The following is a 25321-nucleotide window of genomic DNA, read 5'->3' as shown; positions in this document are numbered from 1 at the left end:
TGTGGCACTCACACGGTTAGGGTTCAATCAGCCTGTAGGTGTTAGGAACAACGGTAGCAGTAGAGAGATGCGGTGTGAGTGCTAAATGTACTACAGTACATGATACATAATATACACATGCATTATTAGGCCTATGCAGCGACAGTCCCAGGGACAGTGCATAACCCATAACAGCAGAAAAAGGCAAACAGCAGGTTTACTTCCTTTTCTATCTGTTCCCAAAGTGGCCTGGACACAACACCAGAGTCTGTAACCGTTTCTATGGCGATGTGTCAATGGAAAGTGTGTCAGTGTAGTAATGAGAAGTCATTGCAACTGTTAACTGCTTTACGTATATAAAGCGGAGGGCTGCGTGGTCCATTCTTTTTCAATGAAGCGAGAGACGGTGGGCGACATTCTATCCAGGCAGGGCGGCTCTCTTGCACGTGAAAGCCGCTCAGCCGAGCTTCTCGCACGTGGATAATGTTTGTTCACTGTGATCGCTGTCGCCCTCCACGTTTCATCATCGCTCTGTGTCCACAAAGCGATTCATGTTAGAGCAATTAGGAAAGTTAGACTCTCTTCATAAGTATGCACTAGTAGCCTAAACCACGGCTGAGTAGACCCCTGATTACCTTCCTTTTACCCGGTGTAGATGGGGTGGTGGGGTCTTTGTCTCTCCGTTTCCCACTCAGTGAAGCGTACGTGCGTAGAATAAGCTTATTTCAAAATTGATCTCAGGTGTGTGTGTCTGTGTGTATGTGTGTCATTGTCAAGGCACAAGGATGAGATGACAGCCACGGTAAGCCTGGAGAGATGACATGGCCCGATACAGTTTATTTTGAGGTCTGTTACAAAAGTCACGATCTACAGCAGTGATTCCCTAAATGTGGTTTAACTGTGGTCAAGTGTCTGTGTGTCATGTGTCCCCCACCCCATTTACTTTGTAATACGTGACCCATTAGCCTGTGGAGAAAAAATATTTGTTTTATGAGTCAGGGGAGTGTGTGTGTATATGTGTGTGCACGCGGTCAAGGTCAGAATGAGAGACTAGTGTTAATATTCCCATTGAGCACGTCCCACTGATCTGTCACTCAAAGTGATTGACAGGTAAAATAGCTGTACTGGAGATTGGCAATCAAACCTCGCCAAATAGAACCCACAGGGACGTTCAGCACACACACTCCTGATGAGCCCTCAGCGTCAGGAGATCAACAATGGCAGTAGAAATTGCTCATCCATTCCATGGATGCTTAAATTGTAAAATGTTCGCCCCATTTCAGTTTGTGACAAAACAAGTAATGTATAGTGTAGGGAATCATTGTACAATCTGATTCGCTGTTAAATATCTTTTCAATAACCAAGCTGGTGTTCAAAACTGAAAGTAAAAAGACACAAGTTAAACTTGTGGAGATGGGAAGTAAAGCCAGGAGGGGGAGATGAAAAAAAAAAAATAATTTTTTTAAAATAATATTCAGTCTACAGTAAATCTTGTTGCAATTCAACTAGTTTCCAAGAAAGTGCTGCATTTCACATGTAACCCCTTTAAAGGGTAGGTAGCATAAACGTAACATGGATTTGCATTAGTATACCCATCAATAGTCCCAATGCAAAGTTACACCTCACTCATCTCTCTTTCAAGTTATTACATAAAAGTGAACAGAATGCCAGAGTCATGCCAGAAAATGTTTTTGCGAGGTGTGACCGTAATATGGAGGACCCGGCAAGCCAGCCTATACACTATAATGTAAACTCCAACAGAAATAACTTCAGATTAAACCAAATCGGTTGCACTCATGACTACTGGTTTCAATAAAATGTTCTGCCAACTTATAAGCAAATACTTTATGTATGTATTGTTACAAATCAGTTTGCAAGGTTTCTAGCCAACTAGCCTGCTAACGTTAACCCTAACAGCCTGTTAATGTTACGTTAGCACTGCATTAGTCAGCCAGTTTCTATCAACACCTATCTTACAGCTACATTAAAGTAAACCAATGTTTTGGAAATAAATAATGCCATCTAACCAGTTATCAAATAGTGTTACCGGTAAATGTAGTTATCTTAGCCAGCAACCCAGTCAACTAAAGTTAGTTATATTAGCCTGCTAGCTAGCCTAGACTGCTAATTAGTCTAGCTATAGTGAGGTAAATCTAAATGTAGGCAATAAGCTGTAGCTCAGTATGGCGGATTTTAGCTCACCACTGCCATCACTTGGTCTGCATGGCTAGTGGCTAACGTTAGCCAACTCAAGCGAGCTAACACAGAGTAGATTCTCCATATGATGTTGAGAAATGGTGCATTGTGGGTAGTTTTGAAGATATCCGGAAATTAATAAGCTATGTTATTAAGTCTTTGACCACACTGTTTTGTTACTTTAGTGAGTAAAACTTCATGCTTCCTAGCCTTTTAAGTTTCAGATAATTGGGAATCACTTTCTACTCTCTCCGTTGGCACTTCCTCCTTAGCTTTTAATATTATTCTCTCTCGCTCGCTCTCTCTCTACCTACCTCTCTCCCTTAGCAACTCATAATAAAATGAATAGGCCTAAATGTACTCTGAGCTCAAATAATCTATATGTAAGGATAGAACATGGTGATCTAAATGCTCTCGTTTGTCCCAGTATTTTCTTCCTAAGAGAGCATTTACACAAGGAAGGTTAGACCTTCTTGTACCTGTGTAATAGTAGCCTAAACCATGGCTGACATAGACCCCTGTATCTTGTCCTCCTACCCGGTGTAGATGGGTAAGTGGGGTCTTTGTCCCTCTGTTCCCTATTCAATGAAGTTTGTGTGTTTGTGTGTGTGTGTGCACATGCTTGTGTGTTCCTGGCTCTTATTCCCAGTGATCAGAGAGATTAGTAGGTTAGTGATAGAATAGATTTGTTTCTACTCTAAAGGGGTTGGCTGTGGGGGTCTGGAACCCATCACTGTAATCAATCAGCCCCCTGACACACACACACACACACACACACACACACACACACACACACACACACACACACACACACACACACTCAACCCCGTCTCCCGACCACTTCCAGTCTAATTTCAAGATGAGAGCCAGAGAAGTGGGCACCCGAGCACAGCGGACGTCTCTTGGCAGCCACGTGCAAATGCTTTTCTCCGGCTCGTATGCTAGTTTAACCCACGCTAATTTCCCCATATGGGAATATGGTACACCCCAGTTAGGGGGCACAGAGCCATGCTGACATGAAGCCTTCTGAGCACCAGCCTTTCATCTGTTTCCAGTTGCTCTCTTTTTCTCATTATTTATCTCCCCTACTCACGTAACTTATGTAATAGTAACTAATAACATTCCTGTTCGAGTAAGTCATCTTAGTTTAGCTGATTTTAAAAGGACACCCACTACCTAGAGTAATCAAACGTATTAAAATTAGTACTACACTGATGACGCATAGCTGCCACATTGCCTTCTGCTCGTCTGGCTCACTGCTCTGAAGACGTTATAGGTGTCGGGGGGGTTGAATAGGGGAAAGAGGGATTGGTGGCTATTAGACAACAAAAATAAATGTATAGGTCCGATCAGTGGTGGAAAAAGTACTCCGTTGTCATACTTCAGTAAAAGTAAAGATACCTTAAAAGAAAATGACTCAAGTCACCCAGTAAAACACTACTTGAGTAAAGTCTAAAAGTATCTAATAAAGTGTAGTGGTGGAATTTATTATTTTTATTTAACCTTTATTTAATTCGTCAAGTCAGTTAAGAACAAATTCTTATTTACAATGATGGCCTACTGGTGAACAGTGGGTTAACTGCCTTGTTCAGGGGCAGAATGACAGATTTTTACCTTGTCAGCTCGGGGATTCGACCCAGCAACCTTTCGGTTACTGGCCCAATGCTCTAACCACTAGGCTACCTGCCACGTAAAAAGTACTCAAGTGTTATACTTGAGTAAAAGTACAAAGAACTACTGGAGTATCTTATATTAAGAAAATCAGATGGGATGAATGTTTATTTTTTGTTTACTGTCAGTCAGGGCCACACTCCAACATTCCGACATAATTTAAAAATACAGTATTTGTGTTTAGTGAGTCCCCCAGATAGGGCAGTAGGGATGAAAACGTGTTATATTGATAGGTGCGTATTTTCTTTAGGAATGTACAGTCATGGCCAAAAGTTTTGAGAATGACACAAATATTAATTTTCACAATGTCTGCTGCCTCAGTTTGTTTGTTTGGCAATTTTATGAAGAGTGTTCAGATGAATTGCAATTGCTTGCAGTCCCTCTTTGCCATGCAAATGAACTGAATCCCCTAAAAACATTTCCACTGCATTTCAGCCCTGCCACAAAAGGACCAGCAGACATGTTAGTCATTCTCTCGTTAACACAGGTGTGAGTGTTGACGAGGACAAGGCTGGAGATCACTCTGTCATGCTGATTGAGTTCGAATAACAGACTAAACCTATTGCGTGATAGTGAGAAGGAGAGATATCATGTGGGAAAACGGCTTTTTTCACTCAATCTGTCCAACTTATCACCTTATCGCTTCTAAAATGTAAATGAAACACTATAAAGAGTTTATATAATGTGTCAGTACATACCAATTTGAAGGTTTGTGTCGAATTTGAATCAGATTGCTAGGGCGGTGCTAAAGTGATCTTCAGAAGTAAACAGCGGCTTTTGAGAGTCATAATAGCTTGCAGTGATGATGCAAAAAATGACTAGGTATCCCCCCTTACCCTGTCCCTTTCTTGTTTTTAAACGGTGAGAGAAGTGCTACACCTGGTGGAGAGAGGCTGTAAGACAGAATTAGTTGCTTTATGCATGTTGATCGTTACGCCATGACATGTCACGATGTAACGTACAGCGTCGGAGGGGTCTGTTTTTTTTTTCAACTTTTCTCCAATACTATAGAGCCATTACCATGTCGATCAACGCTTGAATAGAAACGTAGTTCACACCCCAGATTTTGATGTCAACACAGTAGCTACAGTCCCATTAGTTTTCTTTGCAGCCTCGTTTGAATGTTGTGGTTGCGCACATTTGTATGGAATGGGGTTAGCGTACATTAGTTAGACTTGCTTTCCATTAATAGTAACCGTTTTGATGATGAGGTCAGCTTCTCATCAGACCTCTGTCTTACTTGGAATTTTCATAGAGCCCAATTTTCTGAAATAAGGGTTACCATTGCTTAATCGTCTTCTAATTGTACTTAATTGTATTCTAATCTGAAAGATTGCTTAATTGGCAAGGACTGTATGTTGTAGCAATGTTGTCCAAATGTTGTGTCTTGTCTTCCTTACAGATAAGATTGGAGGAGACGTGTACCAGAGGAGGAAAGGCCCCCACGTCGACGCTGGTTCCTCAGATTCCGAGGGACAGGAAGTGGGTAGCCGGCAACAGGAAGGGGCAGGGCAAACTGGAAGCAGATGGAGGCGCATCATCCTCCTGATCGTGGCGATCACCATCCACAACATCCCAGGTGAGAAGAAGAACCCACCACAGCCCAGTCTGTAATGCTCAGTCCCAAACCAACCCCTGCCACTAGCTCCTAGCCTCTAGCCCTTAGCCCCTATCATATTTCTCTAGGCTATTCATGTTCATCTGAATCGGACAGGTTAGGTTGTTAGCAATCAGAAATATGGTAACAGATTGCCTTTGTGACACTTTCACCATATTGCCGAAGCTACACCTCAGAGGTAGCAGTGAGATGTATCTGCAGCAGTGATTTCAAAGAGGTCATGAGTGTGACTATTCTTAACTCTATTTCTTGAGCTGCATTGTTAATTAAGGGCTTGTTAGTAAGCATTTCACGGTAAGGTCTACACCTGTTGTATTCAGCGCATGTGTTTAGATTTGACAGGCTTTGGAGGCAGGAGCGTCCCCGTAATAGGGGCTGTGCGTGTTTGTGTGCACGTGAGTTGCGGGGAACTGCCCATGCAGGCTCTATGGATAAATCCCGCTATGGGAGGATGTACAAATTGAAAGATGGCTCGATTTCCTTGTTGGAGTCATTGTTCAATACTTGAGGAGAAATATATATGTATTTTTTTAAAACATTTTAGTCATTTAGCAGATGCTCTTATCCAGAGCCAATTACAGTAGTGAGTGCATACATTTTTGTATTTGTTTGTACTGGTCCCCCGTGGGAATCGAACCCCTGGTCAAGAATACATATACATGCCCGTCTGAAGTTTGCCAATGAACATCTGAATGATTCAGAGGACAACTGGGTGAAAGTGTTGTGGTCAGATGAGACCAAAATGGAGTTATTTGGCCTCAACTCGCCATGTTTGGAGGAGGAGGAATGCTGCCTATGACCCCAAGAACACCATCTTCACCGTCAAACATGGAGGTGGAAACATTATGCTTTGGGGTTGTTTTTCTGCTAAGGGGACAGGACAACTTCACTGCATCATTTGACGGGGCCATGTACTGTCAAATCTTGGGTGAGAACCTCCTTCCCTCAGTCAGGGCATTGAAAATGGGTCGTGGATGGGTATTCCTGCATGACAATGACCCAAAACACACGGCCAAGGCAACAAAGGAGTGGCTCAAGAAGAAGCACATTAAGGTCCTGGAGTGGCCTAGCCAGTCTCCAGACCTTAATCCCATAGAAAATCTGTGAAGGGAGCTGAAGGTTCGAGTTGCCAAACGTCAGCCTCGAAACCTTAATGACTTGGAGAAGATCTGCAAAGAGGAGGGGGACAAAATCCCTCCTGAGATGTGTGCAAACCTGGTGGCCAACTACAAGAAACGTCTGACCTCTGTGATTACCAACAAGGGTTTTGCCACCAAGTACTAAGTCATGTTTTGCAGAGGGGTCAAATACTTATTTCCCTCATTAAAATGCAAATCATTTTATAACGTTTTTGACGTGTTTTTCTGGATTTTTTGTTGTTATTCTGTCTCTCACTGTTCATATAAACCTACCATTAAAATTATAGACTGATCATTTCTTTGTAAGTGGGCAAACGTACAAAATCAGCAGGGGATCAAATACTTTTTTCCCCTCACTGTATACATTTTGGGTTATTATCGTTTGAAATATGTTTTTTGGGGGCTTGAAATGATACGTGTGTCCTAGACACACAAAAAAAAGCTAAAGCCCAGGTCCTGTAGATTTCGAATGGTAACAATATCGTGTCCACATGTGTTAATGAAATATGGATGAGGGGAAAAAAACTGTCCACAGAGTGAGAAGTTTCATTGATTCCTGTGTTCACCGGCAGTCTAGCCTGACTCGACGTGAATGGATGTGCATGCAGTTTAGTGGCGTGTAGGGTGAAGTTGCCCCTACACACTGATCTTGGGTCAGTTTTAATATTTCACCAGTTGTGTTGAAGGTTAGAATTTGAGGAAGGGAAGCGGATCCTAGGTCTGTACCTAGTGGGAATTACACCCCAGAGAGGTCTTTTCCAGGAAGTGCGGATGAACGCTGATCAATATGAATATGCCTGGTGAAATACAATCATCTGAATCAGCACACATAGCGACAATACACTAGTGACTATACAGACACATCATGAACCTGGTATGTTTTCATGACAAGAACATGTTACAAGGCATCAATTCAGAATAGTTTTATAGGGGTGACGGGATATCAGAGCTGGTGAAATGCATTAATTTGAACCAGCACCCATAGGGACAATTACAGGCATATCATTACACATTGTTAACCTGGTATATCACAATGTTATCATACATTTTTTTTAACATTTACATTTTAGTCATTTAGCAGATGCTCTTATCCAGAGCGACTTAGCGTTAAGTGCCTTGCTCAAGGGCACATCGGCAGATTGTTCACCTAGTCATGTCAGGGATTCAAACAAAAAGCTTTCGGTTACTGGTCCAACGTTCTTAACCACTAGGCTAACTGCCTAGCATTCATGCTACAACGTGTCAATTCAGTTTGGATTTTGTTAGTGAGAGTATAGGCCTTCAAGCTGTTAAATGTGTTTCCACAGCTCACATTGGTAAATAGAGGCCTAACTAGCTTGTCCTGTACATGCAAATATGAGGTCTCTGATGATCAGTGAGGCAATGCGATGGCTCAGAGAGAGAGGACTGGGGACCAGTAGTTTGTTTGTTCGCATGCTAATGCTATCACGCTAATCCTCAGCATGTAAAATGATGCATGTGAGCTCTCTCGTATGTGTCAGCTGTGAGCTGTTGATTGATCACATTTTCCCTGTCTCCGATCCAACACCATTACTAGACAGACAGACCAGACGGCTGGCTTTTCATCGTGTTGGTATAGTGTTTCCCCATCCTGGCTGGTGTGGACTGCTGGTCTGGACTGCTGGTGTGGACTGGACTGACATGAACCGCACCACAGAACCCTTCTGAGGCTTGTTATTTATGGAAGAATGGCTCGGTGACTGACTGACTATGGGAAGGCTTCACCAGTCCCCTGTTAAGTTTTCCCACATTGAGCCCACCAAGCCATGCTGCTAGCTGTCCCCCCCTGAGAGGTTTGTGTTTGTACTCTGGCATAACCAACAAGGAGTGTGACAGAGTTGGCTATGTGATTGACAGCTGAAGACTAGCAGTGATGAATACAGATCACGTACACATGCATGCATACACCCAACCCCCACACACACATACACACACTTCCCCCCTCTCCTCCAACATAACACTCACAATGAGCATTCTAACCTAACAAAATATTATGAGGAGCCAAATGAATAGGTTCTGTGTCAGTACATCCCATCAAAGGGAGTGAGAGAGCGAGCAGAGGGGAGGTAAAGACCGATAGAGAGAGGATGAGCCCAGACTCCATATGAGCTCGTTCTGGTCCTGTAGATTCACTATCGCCCAGCTCCAGGCTCTGCCCCAGACCCAGTGGACCAATCCAATCCCCCCTTCAGCCGAGGCTTGGCCGTGGCTGGCTGTAGGCCTGCGGCCTTTTCTTTGAAGTCTTGCTGTACGGCTTAATCTGCAGTCGTGTTTACAAGAGCTTTGGGGATTTAGCTGAACCTCTGAAGTGTATAGTGTGGTTTTGGACAGTATCCAGATGTTTATTGTTATTCCATCTTTCTCTCACCCCGGGATTTATGGTATATCAGGCTTAGTACACAAGGGGGCGCCAAAAACTCAAAAGCCCATTGGGCGTCTATTACCATAATGCTAGCAAAATTAGCACACGTAATAATGAATTCCATGGAGGCTGCTAGCTACATTTGCTAACGAGCGCAAACAAAAGTAAATTAATTGCAAAGACAAGTAATATAGCTCATAAATGTATTCATATATAGGTAGGAGCTATCGAATGTCATTTGTAGAGAGTTCAGACTTTAACAAGCAAATGTGAACAAGATACATTGTGCAAATGAACAAAGTTTAGATGCATGCAGTACTGGCTCTCCAGCAGTATGTCTACATGCTGTGTCTGTGTGGAGTCGCTAGGGCAACGGGCCTGCCTGCTCAGAGAAACTGGGAGGAGCAGACGGGCCAAGAATGGAGAGGAGAAAAAAATGCAAGGAAATCAAGATGGCGGTGGCAGCTGTACAAACAAGTCATCCGAAGGGCTTTGACGTCTCAAACACGGCAGAAAGGTATTACTTCAGCCACTTACTTAGATATCAAGTTAAACTAAGGGTCGTGTTAACTCGTAATTCTGCATTTTTTCACTCAGGAAAAAAACTATCTTGCTGCATTTTGTAAACACAGATCTAATATGCTTCTTATTGTAATTTCTACTCGGCATCAGACTCATTTTGTGCTTCAGTTGCACTTCTCCACTCAGATGAGAATTCATGATTGGGCATTCAGCAGACAGTACTCCGACTCATGTGTAGCTACTTTTCTCTGGTACTTTTCTCAGTGTAGCCAGCCTATTTTTCTCCAGTATAGTGCAAGATTAATTTGAAGCAAAACAGTAGGAAATGTAGCTGGCTATATTCTTTCTATGATGGGCCTAAACATTAGAAATATGATGGCCATACGATGGTCTTTTTGCAAAAAAGACCTTGCTTTTTCATTGTAAGCTCATTTACTTGTGTGGCTGCCAGGCAAATAGCGTTGTACTTTTGTTGTCATCTGATGAAAATAAAGCTGAATGTGTTGCACTAATGTATTTTCTGTGAAGGAAAACTATAGTTGCACGTCCCTGATTTGCTCTATTGAAGCAAAGAAAAACATGACTTTCAATATAAAACGCGACCCCTGTCAATACCCAGCTGGACTCACCTGCTCCTGCTTTCTCCCGTTGTGCTATTTACAAACAAACACGTGACTGGCTCAACTGTTCTGGGGAACTATGGTAAGCTTCATAATGTAAAATAATGTGACAGGTGAAATGAAGAACGCTATCTGCTTTATTTTATAAAGCATTGCACAAGTTGACTTCAGGTATTTCCTTAAGTATTTCCTTGCAAATATTCAAATGTATTGACAAACTTCAAAGAAATTGTTTTAACGGAATTGAAAAACCATCCTGTGGCTATTTCCAAATACCCCGGTATACGGTATATATGGTATACTGCCCAAGCCTAGTATCGTGTCCACTTCCCTTTATCTCCAAGCCATGTCCTCATGTTTACATGTCCTTATATTTAGATACAGTTATAGATCATTTGTCAAGACTCAGTAGTTTCACTAAGTATTCTCTCCCATATTCCTCTACCCCTCTGTTTTCCATGCTCACTGTGTGTGCCTGTGCTTGAGCGTACACATACACAGCCGTTTTGACAGGGCTTGAGCAAAAACCAGCAGACTTCAATTTCAACATCAACTAAATACAGTAAACTTTGAGCACAGTGAGAGAACACAGGAAGCCGAGAGCAAAGTTATTTACTGTACATGGAAGAGTGTTTTTGGTATCATTCTGTCTGTCTCTGTCTCTGTGTGTGCGTCTGCATACGCTTCACTCCCAATACTAGGAATGGTAATCCCACCCCTCCTCCCTAGAAAAGGAGTGGACTGATGAGAGCTGATAGGAAACCATTATAATTCATTTCCAGAATAGTTTATTTCTGTATCCCCTCATAGCTGATGCATTATGGCACTTAAGCTATATACGTCTTTGCGCGGCTACCTCAGCCCTTTTAACATGCCTAGAATGGCATATTGCCAATTACGGGCAATTTTTCTCTACCGCTTTGAAGATGCACATGTCTGTTTGCCGGCTTCTCTCCAACTCTCAAGATAATTAGGGATTTCCTATCCAAACCATCGAATCAAGAGTTTTCTTCTCTTCACACTTCTTTGCCAACTCCAGTCTTTTCTTAACCTGACTACCCATCCACCGGCCAAACATCACACCCACTAGTGTTTCTTTCTGGACATCTTGTAGAATGTGAACACATTCTGACCACTCTGATTGGTCCCAGAAACCGCTCGGTTGGGCCTGAGCCGGCCTACATGATGACGTTATCAACTTTTGATAGTCTGATTGGTTGGAGACGATCCAATCGCTGATGAATTTGTTTTGTACAACGCCCCTCATCGACTTCGAGGATGGCAGTTTCAGACAATGTGTCATCAGGCAAGCCTTTTCTAGCACACAGACCAAACTCTTACCTGGCAATTAGATGATTTTGTGCTATTTCTGTAGTCATTCTGACCTTGTCAACACTTATTATGTAGAGGCAAGAAGACGGCGCTATAACAGAATAATTACGGCTGTATGACAGCTTTATGGCAGTTTCTGACACTTTATGGTGACAGCGTGACATTTTTATGATAGCCTAGTGACAGCGCTATGACAGGAGTGTGACGGCTTTTCGAAGAGAATGGGACACCAACATTTCTGTGAATGGGGATTGTAATAAATTACAAAAATGATAACGATGATTGACTGGATGCTATTAAACTTAGCTTCCACAGTGACTCACACACACTTATCTGGCGTTATTTAAGTCATTTAGAGTATCACAAGATTAGCAGATTAGCCATATTAGCAAGGTGGCCACTGCTCAGAGCACGTTGATCTATTTTGAAGTCCCATTCTCTTGCTAATGGTTCTATCAACCATGGGACTTAAGTCAAGTTGAACTTTGCACCTTTCCCAGGAGTAAACCATCCATCATGGAATTAGATTCACAAACCCGCTATTTTGCTGTCATGTATGACACATCAAATGTCAAGGTGGTTACTTCCCCCAAGCACAAGGCTGTTCAGTCAGTCACTGAATGGCACAAGAGTCTGAAGAGTCTCTCCACTCACCTTGTCAACATGGTAATAGCAATGCCAGGCGCTCACCTACACACAACTCGCTGTCGTTAAATGTTGCTAGTGAGTCAACAAACTTACAGTACCAGTCAAACGTTTGGACACACCTACTCATTCAAGTTTTTTAATTTTTTTTTTACTATTTTCTACATTGTAGAATAACCGTGAAGACATCAAAACTATGAAATAACACATATGGAATCAAATATAAAAATATATTTTTTATTTTAGAGATTTCAAAATAGCCACCCTTTGCCTTGATGAAAGCTTTGCACACTCTTGGCATTCTCTCAACTTGCTTCATGAGTTAGTCACCTGGAATGCATTTCAATTAACAGGTATGCCTTGTTAATTTTTGGAATTTATTTTCTTCTTAATGCGTTTGAGCCAATCAGTTGAGTTGTGACAAGGTATGGGTGGTATACAGAAGATAGCCCTATTTGGTAAAATACCAAGTGTATATTATGGCAAGAACAGCTCAAATAAGTAAAGATAAGTGACAGTACATCATTACTTTAAGACATGAAGGTCAGTCTATCCGTTTCTTCAAGTGCAGTTGCAAAAACCTTTGAGCGCTATGATGAAACTGGCTCTCATGAGGACCTCCACAGGAAAGGAAGACCCAGAATTACCTCTGCTGCAGAGGATAAGTTCATTAGATTTAACTTCACCTCAGATTGCAACCCAAATAAATGCTTCACAGAGTTCAAGTAGCAGACACATCTCAACATCAACTGTTTAGAGGAGACTCTGTGAATCAGGCCTTTGTGGTCGAATTGCTGCAAAGAAACCACTACTAAAGAACACCAATACGAAGAAGAGACTTGCTTGGGCCAAGAAACACGAGCAATGGACATTAGACTGGTGGGAATCTGTCCTTCGGTCTGATGAGTCCAAATTTGAGATTTTTGGTTACAACCGCCATGTCTTTGTGAGACACAGAGCAGGTGAACGGATGATCTCCGCATGTGTGGTTCCCACCATGAAGCATTGAGGAGGAAGTGTGATGGTGTGGGGGTGCTTTACTGGTGTCACTGTCAGTGATTTATTTAGAATTCACGGCACACTTAACCAGCATGGCTACCACAGCATTCTGCAGCGATACGCCATCCCAGCTGGTTTGCGCTGAGTAGGACTATCATTTGTTTTTTAACAGGACAATGACCCAAAACACACATCCAGACTAAGGGCTATTTGACCAAGGAGAGTGATGGAGTGCGGCATCAGATGACCTGGCCTCAATCACCCGACCTCAAGCCAAATGAGATGGTTTGGGATGAAAAGCGAAGGAATGAAGGAAAAAGCAGCCAACAAGTGCACAGCATATGTGGGAACTCCTTCAAGACTGTTGTAAAAGCATTCCTCATGAAGCTGGTTGACAGAATGCCAAGAGTGTGCAAAGCTGTCATCAAGGCAAAGGGTGACTACTTTGAAGAATCTAGAATATATTTATTTAACACTTTTTTTGGTTACTACATGATTCCATATGTGTTATTTCATAGTTTTGATGTCTTCTCTATTATTCTACAAAAACCCTTGAATGAGTAGCTGTGTCCAAACTTTTGACTGTTACTGTACATCTTCTCAAAAAGCTTGGCATATGTCTTGGAATAGTATAGAATTATTTATATTTTTGGTCTGAATCAATCCCTGATCGCCCCTGCGGTCCTCGAGTCATGTACTTGATTAACAAGTACAACCCCATCAAACTCACCGCCTTCTCTGTGCCACTGTGACGCTAGAGACTGATCCTCCCCCCCAGGCAGCACCCCTCCTAATGTCTCATATGGTGACAAATGAAGGTATTACTCCCCCTGCCTGAGTTTTTAATGGCTCCTCCAGCACCAACAAGCCCAGACCAGAGCAGCCGATTGAGACTGATGGAGAGTGGGGGCCTCCCACTGAAATGGATCTGTTATGCATCCGTAATGGCCTTATCTGAATATTGTATGTATTTCAATCTGAGGGAATATTCATCACCTGCCCCAACCAAAAAAACACAAATAACCAATGATTAAAGAGCTCGTTAGTACATCAGGCAATGGGATGATGGGGTGAGATGGCTCTTGACTTGACATGAAAGCACTGATGGGAATGAAGCCCCTCAATGGAAGATAAGGTATTGAATGTTGTGCATCTGTATATACAGTACATTCAAAGTATTCAGACCCCTTGACTTTTTCCACATTTTGTTATGTTACAGCCTTATTCTAAAATTGATTAAATAGTTTTTCCCCTCATCAATCTACACACAATACCCCATAAAGACAAAGTGCAAAACAGGTTTTTATACGTTTTTGCAAATTTGTTAAAAATTGAAAATTGAAATAACTTTTTATGTTTGAACAACTTGATTGGGGTCCACCTGTGGTAAATTCAATTGATTGGACATGATTTGAAAAGGCACACACCTGCCTATAAAAGGTCCCACAGTTGACAGTGCATGTCAGAGCAAAAACCAAACCATGAAGTCAAGGGAATTGTCAGTAGAGCTCCGACACAGGATTGTGTCGAGGCACAGATCTGGGGAAGGGTACCAAAAAATGTCTGCAGCATTAAAGGTCCCCAAGAACACCGTGGCCTCATCATTCTTAAATGGAAGATGTTTGGAACCACCAAGACGCTTTCTAGAGCTGACCGCTCGGCCAAACTGAGCAATCGGGGGAGAAGGACCAAGCTTGGTCAGGCAGGTGACCAAGAACCCGAAGTTCACTCTGACAGAGCTCCAGAGTTCCTCTGTGGAGATGGGAGAACCTTCCAGAAGGACAACCATCTATGCAGCACTCCACCAATCAGGCCTTTATGGTAGAGTGGACAGACGGAAGCCACTCCTCGGTAAAAGGCACATGACAGCCTGTTTAGAGTTTGTCAAAAGGCACCTAATGACTCAAAGACCATGAGAAACAAGATTCTCTGGTCAGATGAAACCAAGATTGAAACCTGCTCCAGAGCACTCAGGATCTCAGACATGGGCGAAGGTTCACCTTCCAACAGGACAACAACCCTAAGCACACAGCCAAGGAGTGGCTTTGGGACAAGTCTCTGAATGTTCTTGAGTGGCCCAGCCAGAGCCCGGTCTTGAACCTGATCGAACATCTCTGGAGGGACCTGAAAATAGCTGTGCAACGACGCTCCCCATCCAACCTGACAGAGATTAATAGGATCTGCAGAGAATGGGATAAACTCCCCAAATACAGGTGTGCCACGCTTGTAGCGTCATACCCAAGTGGACTTGAGGCTGTAATCACTTCCAAAGGTGCTTCAAGAAAGTACTGAGTAAAGGGTCTGAATACTGATGTAAATGTGATATTTTAGTTTTTTATTTGTAATAAATTTGCAAAAATGTCTAAACCTGTTTTTACTTTGTCATTATGGGGTATTGTGTGTAGATTGATGAGTGGGGGAAAAAAACAATTTCATCAATTTTAGAATAAGGCTGTAACGTATGTCATGACATGGCCCTCTTTGGGTATAGCAAGTACCATCCCCCTCTCTCTCACCACCTCTCTCTCCCTCCTACACACAGGTTCTGTTATCTCAGGTCGTAAATTCCTAGAGGAGACTCTCCTCATGGCCATGCAGTATAGAGAGAGAGAGTTTCACAGTAGAACAAAGGAACTTCTTCTACATCACAGAACTTGATAACTGAACAATAGCCATGTTTTGGAGAATGTGTAAACGGTTGGTGGAGAAGCCAACTACGACCCGGTCCGTATTGTTTCATGTTGTGACCTCTTGAAAGACAATACAGCCACATTACCATAACTCTGTTTATACAGGAGCCTCCGTTATGAGGTTTGCGTCTAATTATTGTATAAAATGAATGAGTAAAGAAGAAACTATTTGTGAAATTATGTTATGTGATTTTAAACTGTTAATGTGTGAGAATTGTATTCCCTTTAAAGTTTAACTAAGACATTGGCCTGCCTCCATGAGCACAGACATGATCCGGCTCATGGGACAGCCCTTTTCTACTGTTACGAATAAAAACCCCTCCTGAGGAAATCCTCTTCAGACCATGCGTACCTCGATCACCGAGTGGGCGAAGGTTTGAGTAGAGACCACACAAACCTCAGTATAAGCTAAGGTTGTTGAATTCCTAACCATACCACGTGGAGCATTGGCTACACGGATGGAAATGGTTAAACGCTGAGACTATCGATCCCGACAGAATAAGAGCAAATCTTAGATACTAATGACTAGTCTGCGGCTAGAAACTATGTACCATTGGATGCGAAGACCGACAACCGCTGAAACATCTATTCTATAAGAACATTTCTGAATGGTACTCGGAAGTATCCTTTCTAACCACGAAAGACTTCAAGGAAGCAGAGAGAGTGACGCACAGATGAACTTTCCAACCGAAAGACGGATGATTCCAACAGAGATCACGATGACACACTGAGCGTAAATATATATTGATTGCAATTATTCCCGAATGAGTGAGCGTTCATGTGCAAAGGATTAGCATTTCAATTAATATAATTATCAACTGTGTAGTGAATCTTTTGTCTTTCGCGCCCTTCTCAGTCCGTTTGTCCACCAAGCCGTCATATCGGCTTAGCCCACTAGGGAACCTCCCCTATCATTTCCTTGTAACCATATCTACTGTTTGTTTGTTTATGCATTTCTGTGATTATTTAGTTAGTTAGTAAATACATTAAGACAATTGGTGTATGGATGATTCATATTAAAGGCTGGGTTTGTGCAGATAACCAACAATTTACTACCTTTGGAATGAGAATAATTCATTAATTAGAAGACAAATTGATCAGATATTAAAATATCTGAATAGTTATATTAGGAAAATTATAACTTTGTAATCTGAAGATTTTCCTTGGTGCCCCAACTTCCTAGTTAATTACATTTACATGATTTGTGTAATCACGTAATAATAATTACAGAGAATTGATTTGATCAAATAAGTCTTCACTTTAATGATGCCAAAGACACGACACGTAACAAAATGTGGAAAATGTCAAGGGGTCTGAATACTTTCTGAATGCACTGTAACTATGCTATACTTAAGCAATAAGCCACAGGGGTCGTGGTCAGATTTGCCGAAAGTAGGGCGGTTTGTGGTATACGGCCAATGTACCACGGCTAAGGGCTGCTTTGAGGATAACACAGTGCCACCGACGCGGCCCGCTACCAAGGACTGTGGGCTCTCCTTCTCCGTGGCAGACGTAAGACATTTAAGTGTGTTAACCCTCGCAAGGCTGCTGGCCCAGACAGCATTCCCAGCCGCATTCTCAGAGCATGCGCAGTCCAGGTAGGAAACAAAACAAGGGTGCGTGCTCAACCCACTCCTGTACTCCCTGTTCACCCATGACTGTGTAGCGAAGCACGCCTCCAACTCTATAATCAAGTTAAATGATGATACAACAGTAGTATGCTTGATTACCAAAAATGACGATACAGGGAGGAGGTGTGGGGTATGGGAGTGTGGTGCCAGGAAAATAACCTCTCACTCAACGTCAACAAATCTGAGATGATTATGGACTTCAGGAAATAGCAGAGGGAGGACGCCGCTATCCACATCAGCAGGACCGCAGTGGAGAAGGTGGAAAGTTCCTCGGCATACACATCACTGACAAACAGAAATGGTCCACCCACACAGACAGTGTGGTGAAGAAGTCCTGCCTTCCAGGACACCTACAGCACCCGATGTCACAGGAAGGCCAAAAAGATAATAAAGGACAACAACCAGCCGAGCCACTGCCTGTTCACCCCGAATCATCCAGAAGGCGAGGTCAGTACAGGTGCATCAAAGCTGCGACCGAGAGACTGCTGAAAAACAGCTTCTATCACAAGGCCATCAGACTGTTAAATAGCCATCACTAGCACATTAGAGGCTGCTGCCCTATACACATAGACTTGAAATCACTGCCCACTTTAATAAATGGAACACTGGTCACTTTACTTTTATTTATTTATTTTTTATTATTTTTTATTATTTTATCTCATTTGTATATACCGTAATTTCCGGACTATAAGCCGCAACTTTTTTCCCACGCTTTGAACCTCGAGGCTTAAACAATGACGAGGCTAATATATGGATTTTTCCCGCTTTCAATTTTTTTTTCTCCAAAAAAACACATTCTGTGACGTGCTCAGTTTTTTGGGGCGGCATGAAGCTTTCATTAGACCAATGAAATTGCCGAACGGGTTAAGGTCAAACAACCTTTTTGTTTACTGTTTAGATTAAATCGAGCGCGCTCAAACTTCCCATCATTCTGATTACGGTACTCATTTTGTCACCCTCATCATGGCAAAGACACGGAGAAATGCATATGATGCAGCTTTCAAGTTGAAGGCGATTGATCTGGCTGTTGGAAAAGGAAATAGAGCTGCTGCACGGAAGCTTGGTCTTAATGAGTCGATGATAAGACGTTGGAAACAGCAGCGTGAGGAATTGACTCAGTGCAAAAAGACAACTAAAGCTTAGTGCTAATTTTTTTTGTTTGTTGTTACAAGCCGTGTTTCGTTAAAGCCTATTTATTTTTGTTACAAGCCGTGTTTCGTTAAAGCCTGTGTAAAGTCAATTTGTTTCAATGTACCGGTAGGCACCTGCAGCTTATAGACATGTGCGGCTTATTTATGTTCAAATAAAAAAATTTTTTTAATTCCGTGGGTGTGGCTTATATTCAGGTGCGCTCAATAGTCTGGAAATTACGGTACTGTATTCTGTTCTGTTCTTCTGTATCTTAGTCTATGCTGATCTGAAATTGCTCATCCATATATTTATATATCCTTAATTCCATATACAATACTATAGTCTACTAGTACCTATAGGTGGTATTAATACAGTACTGCTGCAGGCTTCATGTTTTTCTGTGAGAGAGAGCAAGCCTACGGCATTTGCCACTGATGGTGTAAGCTACCAGTCAGTGCAGGGAGTGAAGTATGTAGCTCTGTGTGTGTTTTTCAGCCAGGCTTTACACACACACACACACACAGAGACCTTTAGGAGTATCATTACCTGTGTGTGTGTGTACGGCTGTCAGTCTAACCTGTGGCCTTTTCAGCTGTATTTATATCCCAGTGTTAAAAATGAAAGGGGGAAGGAAGTGAGGGAGGAGAGGGAAAAGAGGGAGAGAGATGCCCAGCTGGAAGCTGCTGTGTCCAATTAGAGGGAGTTGGTTGCTGGTCCAAGTGTGTGCGTGCTTTCATGCTCACACCAGCTTAAGTAAGAGAGAGAGTGGGTGCTCGTGCAAGACTGTATCGCGCACCCAGCCACTCATAGTGAGAGAATTAGATTTGATAGAGTAGGAAATAATAGTCATTCATTGATAAATCTATTATATTTTAACACACTTCATCGTGAATAGCCTGGAGACATGGATCCTGTCTGTCCTGCTGCGGGTGTTACTCGTCTTTCCTTCAGAAGACAGAGAGCTGTCTCTCTTTCTGCCTTCCTCCTCTTCTTACTCTCAATAATACACTCAATATAGATGTAGACTCTTACTTATTAATTCTGGTTGATCAGCCAAGCTCGAAAAAACTCTGACTGTACTTTCTGACTCACCAGCTCTTTATAACCGTTCCCTACCTTTTCTCACTTGTCCATGCTCTTTCAATCTCCCTCTCTGTCTCTCTCGGTCTCCCTCTCTGTCTTTCTCTCTCTCTCTACCTATCTATGTCTCTCTACCGCTCTCTCTCTACCTCTGTCTCTCTGTCGCTCTCTTTCTCTGTCGCTCTCTTTCTCTGTCGCTCTCTTTCTCTGTCGCTCTCTTTCTCTGTCGCTCTCTTTCTCTGTCGCTCTCTTTCTCTGTCACTCCCTGTTTCGCTCTGTCACTCCCTCTGTTTCGCTCTGTCACTCCCTCTGTTTCGCTCTGTCACTCCCTCTGTTTCGCTCTGTCACTCTCTCTGTCTCCGTCTCTCTCTCTCTCTCTCTCTCTCTCTCTCTCTCTGTCTTCGTCTCTCTCTCGCTCTCTCTCACTCTCTGGCTGTCTCTCTCTCTCTCACATACACAAACACACACACATTTTAACCTCCCTGGCTGTGTGTGTTCTCTTGCAGAGGGCCTGGCTGTGGGTGTAGGGTTTGGAGCCATAGGAAAGACCTCATCTGCCACATTTGAGAGTGCCAGGTAAGAAAACAGACACTTATACCACAACTGCCTTCCATACCTATGTTCCAACACTTTGTAGATATCACCTTTGTCACCATATTACCCAGGCCCTAGTCTACACTATTGGTTAATGTGACCTATGTCTATGGCCACAGACCACAGCTCCTTTAGGATTTAGACACATCTGGTTAATGGTTCGACCACAATCAGATGCCCTTGCTTTAGGTCTCGGTCATAAGAGCCTAGGATTTGATGTGTGCGTGCGTTTATCTGTGGGTGTGTGTGTGTGTGTGTCATCATAATCCTCCTCCACATACCATGTGGTCAGTAGACAGGAGCATCACTTGTTCCTCCCATTGAGAAAGCACTGGTTTACTCTGTGGGGATGAGGAGGACAAAACAACCCGTCTTTGTGCCTGGCTGCTCTGCTTTTTCTGGGGCCGGCTCTCTGCTGTGTGCTGCTACCACCCGGTGGCCACCACTGGTACTGTATATTTAATTAATAAATAATGCATGAGCCTCCGAGGATGACAGTGGAGGCTCCTCAGAGGAGGAAGTGGTGGACCATTTAAAAAGTTATCCTTTTTAGATTAAACTATACTAAATATAGTCACGTCACCAAATAATTGGTTAAAATACACTATTTTGCTATGAAGGTCTACAGTAGCCTCAACAGCACTCTGTAGGGTAGCACCATGGTGTAGCCGGACGACAGCAAGCTTCTGTCCTCCTCTGGGTACATTGACTTCATTACAAAACCTAGGAGGCTCATGGTTCTCACCCCCCATCCATAGACTTGCACAGTAATTATGACAACTTCCGGAGGACATCCTCCAGCCTATCAAAGCTCTTGCAGCATGAGCTGACATGTTGTCCACCCAATCAAAGGATCAGAGAATGAATCTAGTACTGAAAGCATAAGCTACAGCTAGCTAGCACTGCAGTGCATAAAATATGCTGAGTAGTTGACTCATAGACAAAGCAAAAGTTTTGAACAAATGAATTTCTTCCAAAATGAAGGAGAAGCAAGAGAGATTTCATTTTTTTTTTCAGTTTCACTTACTTAGTTAGCAAATGCAGCTAGCTAGTTTAGCCTACTCAAACACCCTGCTCAAACAGAATGATGCTATGTTAGCTAGCTGGCTATCACTATCCAACACAACACTGGAACTCTTCCAAGTTAAGGTAAGCTTTTGGTATTACTAATTTATTGCCACAGGGGCCCACCGGTGTAACTGCTTACTGACTGTACACTGTAACTTTACTGCATGATTGTAGTGGGTTTACTAACGCATTAGTTCTATTAGCTATGTTGACTAGGACGTTACTTTAGCTAATATAGTGACAACGATGTAGACTATGTGTAGCAGTTATGGTTTGGAAAGTTTTTTTTTATTGTTGATGTGTTGTGCATTGAAGTCCACTGGTGAAGGGAAAAGGTGAGATGAGTGTGTGTAGATGTGAAAAGGAATACAACGTGGCTGCTATGAAAGTGAAGTGTGTTTACATGTGATCAGGGGTGAATTCATTCGATTTTGTTGAAAAACAAAATTGAAACGGAAGGAAACGGAACAAAACGGGGATGAACATACCTGAATTTGTCCAATAGAAACTCTCTTTCGCAACTGTTGGACTAATGATTACACCCTAGATCAGCTCGATGCAGGCAAGAGTGTGCAAGGCGGTATTGAATGTCACTGTCTGTCCACGTGTCACTGTGTGTCACATCAAATATGTCTCTCGACCTGTGTGTACCTACGTTGTAAACTTTCATTCATAGGCTAGGTTGTTGCAACCTCATGATGGGTATAGGGAAAATTTGAGTATCATGTAATAGCCTAAACCTATCGCTGTTACATTGAACTGGGTGAATGTAATATGAATGACAGTCATCCAATATGCTGTAATAGAAATAAGGCCATGCTCATGAAGAAAAAAATTATTGGGCGGCACTGACCGCAACTGGAGTGAGCATATCTATTTGTCTGTCCGCGCATGCATAGGTCTGTCCATCTGTTTGTTGGTGTCTGCATGTTTCACCTGCTTGTGTGGGTGTGTGTGTGTGTCTCCATGTTTGTGTGTCTGGGTCTGTGCGCGCATGCCTGTGCATGCATTTGTGTGTGTCTGTTAATGGTTCGATTGGGAGGGGAGCAGGAATCCAGAGGAATGTGTGGAGACCGCCCTCCAGATGCGGACTAGCCGCTGGCAGCACCAGCAGCTGGTCCGCTCGCTCGCTTTCTCTCTCGCGCTCTTTCTCTCGCTCTCTTTCTCTCGCTCCCTCCTCTCTCTCTTAGTGAAAGCCTCTCTTGTCCTCTGGTAGCTGTGTTAGGTGTCCTTCAGCTGCAGCTCCTCAGATTATGCTTGGCTCAGCCCTGACTTCTTTCTCCTTGATGTGTTCTAGCAGGCCTGTTCACAGGAGGCAGAGTAGCCGCCGTGAGCAGGTTCTCTCCATCCTAGTGGCTTTGCCTTTCTCCAGCTGCTGTATAACCGTGTGTGTGTGTGTGTGTGTGTGTGTGTGTGTGTGTGTGTGTGTGTGTGTGTGCTGTCAGCCAGATGAAAGGGGTGGTAGTCAGGTAATGTAATGATTTAAACAAAGAGGCCTCCTCAGCCAAGTTGAGAAAAACACACCCCAATGTATTTACTTTTTTTTATTCTTTGAGGCTACATTCTTTCACATAATCAGTGGTATTGCAATGCGTTTCTACCTATCTTAACCCAAAATGTTTTGGGGTACAGTCAATGAAAGTCTAAATGTAGGATTACAGCATGCCTATTTGTGTGAATTGTCTGCAAATTGAGTGTGAAGTGGCCTTTTGTGCGCAGCCTCTTAGAGTGTATTGTAGTCATTAGTGTGAATAGGAAGAGAGTGAATCAATAAAATGTATTTATAAAGCCCTTCTTACATCAGCTGACGTCACAAAGTGCTGTACAGAAACCCAGCCTAAAACCCCAAACAGCAAGCAATGCAGCTGTAGAAGCACGGTGGCTAGGAAAAACTCCCTAGAAAGGCCAGAACCTAGGAAGAAACCTACGGAGGAACCAGGCTATGAGGGGTGGCCAGTCCTCTTCTGGCTGTGCCGGGTGGAGATTATAACAGAACATGGCCACAATGTTCCAATGTTCATAGATGACCAGCAGGGTCAAATAATAATAATCACAGTGGTTGTAGAGGGTGCAACAAGTCAGCACCTCAGGAGTAAATGTCAGTTGGCTTTTCATAGCCGATCATTCAGAGTATCTCTACCACTCCTGCTGTCTCTAGAGAGTTGAAATCAGAAAGTCTGGGACAGGTAGCATGTCCGGTGAACAGGTCAGGGTTCCATAGCCGCAGGCAGAACAGTTGAAACTGGAGCAGCAGCATGACCAGGTGGACTGGGGACAGCAAGGAGTCATCAGGCCAGTAGTCCTGAGGCATGGTCCTAGGGCTCAGGTCCCCCGAGAGAGAGAGAGAGAGAGAGAGAAAAAGAGAGGGAGAATTAGAGAGAGCATACCTAAATTCCCACAGGACACCGGATAAGATTTGAGAAATACTCCAGATATAACAGACTGACCCTAGCCCCCCGACACAAAATATTGCAGCATAAATACTGGAGGCTGAGACAAGAGGGGTCGGGAGACACAATACTCCCAGACAGGGCAAAACAGGCAGGATATAACCCCACCCACTGCCAAAGCACAGCCCCCACACCACTAGAGGGATATCGTCAGCCACCAACTTACTATCCTGAGACAAGGCCGAGTATAGCCCACAAAGATCTCCCGACGGCACGAACCCAAGGGGGGGCGCCAACCCGGACAGGAAGATCAAGAGAGTCTTTGTCACTGCAGCAGACCCAGTCAGTCCAATAGGGTTTCTGTTAGCCGATAAAATCCGGCTTTTGGCAGATGACCAAAATGAAAAGCAAATAAATTAAAATTTCTAAATAATGCTTTTTAGCCTATTAATTGATGTAAATACATTTGAGCTGTCATGTTTATCGGTCTATAGCAGGGGTGTCAAACTCATTCCATGGAGGGCCTAGTGTCTGTGGGTTTTTGTTTTTTCCTTTCAATTAAGCCCTAGACAACTAGGCAAGGTGAGTTCTTTACTAATTAGTTACCTTAATTCATCAATCAAGTACAAGGAAGGAGCGAAGACCCGCAGACACTCTGCCCATCTTGGAATGAGTTTGACACATGGTCTAACTTGACACATGGTCCCCAACTTGTGGGTCGAATGTGGCCTGCCGGGGGGTTTTATTTGGCCCCCTAAATTTTTTGTTGTTGTTGAATTTTCATTGTTGGACATACGACTGTAAAAACACCAGGAATCAGTTCCAAGTGATTTTAATTTAGGAAAACTGTTCACAAGCATTCCCACGCATAATAGAGAATTTAAGCGAGGTTTGAAATTATTATGTTTTAGTTAAGTATTATTTCAGTTTGGTCTTCGTGCAGTCAATTTGCGGTCTACAAATGATTTGTAATTAGGCTCCGGCACCCTGACCATACTCTCAACAAAAAATTGTTCTGATACTGAATCTAGTTGATCCCTGGTCTATAGGTTAATTTGCATAATTTAGAAGGAATTAAATTGGTGCGTGTGTATTTTATTTGTCGTAATGTATGTTATTTATTGCATGTGCACCGAATTAAGATACAGAGCCTAGTTTGAGCCAATGCGCGAGAGTTGTTGCTACAGCTGCTACAGCTCCTGTTCCTACTGGAGTGAAACATTCTTTTATAAGCCCAATTATTGTGCAACCATTATAAACTCAATCACGTGTTAAAATATGTTTTGATGGCCATGATTTAAAACTAACTGCAATTTTTATTTTTCAACTGTTAATTGAAGCAGCGATAGGCAGGCTTTAGCGCGTCAATCACCACTTTGCAATGTGAGCTGAAGGCAGTAAGCATTTTGCAAACATATACTTAATTGTTTGAAACCTGAATGTTTTACTTCATATTAAGATGCATGTCTTACCTTTTTTTCAAAGTAGCCGAGCCAAAATCCATTTCTATATACGTGGAGACAATTATTTTATAAAGACTTGTGCCATTGAAATAAGTAGCCTATTTCTATTGTTTTTAAGTCCGCTTTCTTTCATCGTCCAGTAGCCAAAGGCACAATTATGGTCATATTAG

At 42.8% G+C, this 25321-nt stretch overlaps 1 protein-coding gene across 1 annotated transcript in view; it reads left to right on the top strand.

Annotated features, from left to right (window-relative positions):
* slc39a11 (solute carrier family 39, member 11) overlaps positions 1 to 25321 on the top strand; it is a 145683-nt gene that overhangs the window by 104405 nt on the left and 15957 nt on the right. Inside the window, 2 exon segments of the mRNA XM_014158407.2 lie at positions 5249 to 5425; positions 20143 to 20212. Of these exon segments, the coding sequence (XP_014013882.1) occupies positions 5249 to 5425; positions 20143 to 20212 (247 nt within the window).

The sequence above is a fragment of the Salmo salar genome, chromosome 19 (assembly GCF_965601325.2).
Source record: "Salmo salar chromosome 19, fSalSal1, whole genome shotgun sequence".
NCBI lineage: Eukaryota > Metazoa > Chordata > Actinopteri > Salmoniformes > Salmonidae > Salmo > Salmo salar.
Note: the sequence above shows the minus strand (reverse complement) of the source record. Positions and strands in the feature narration are given on the sequence as shown.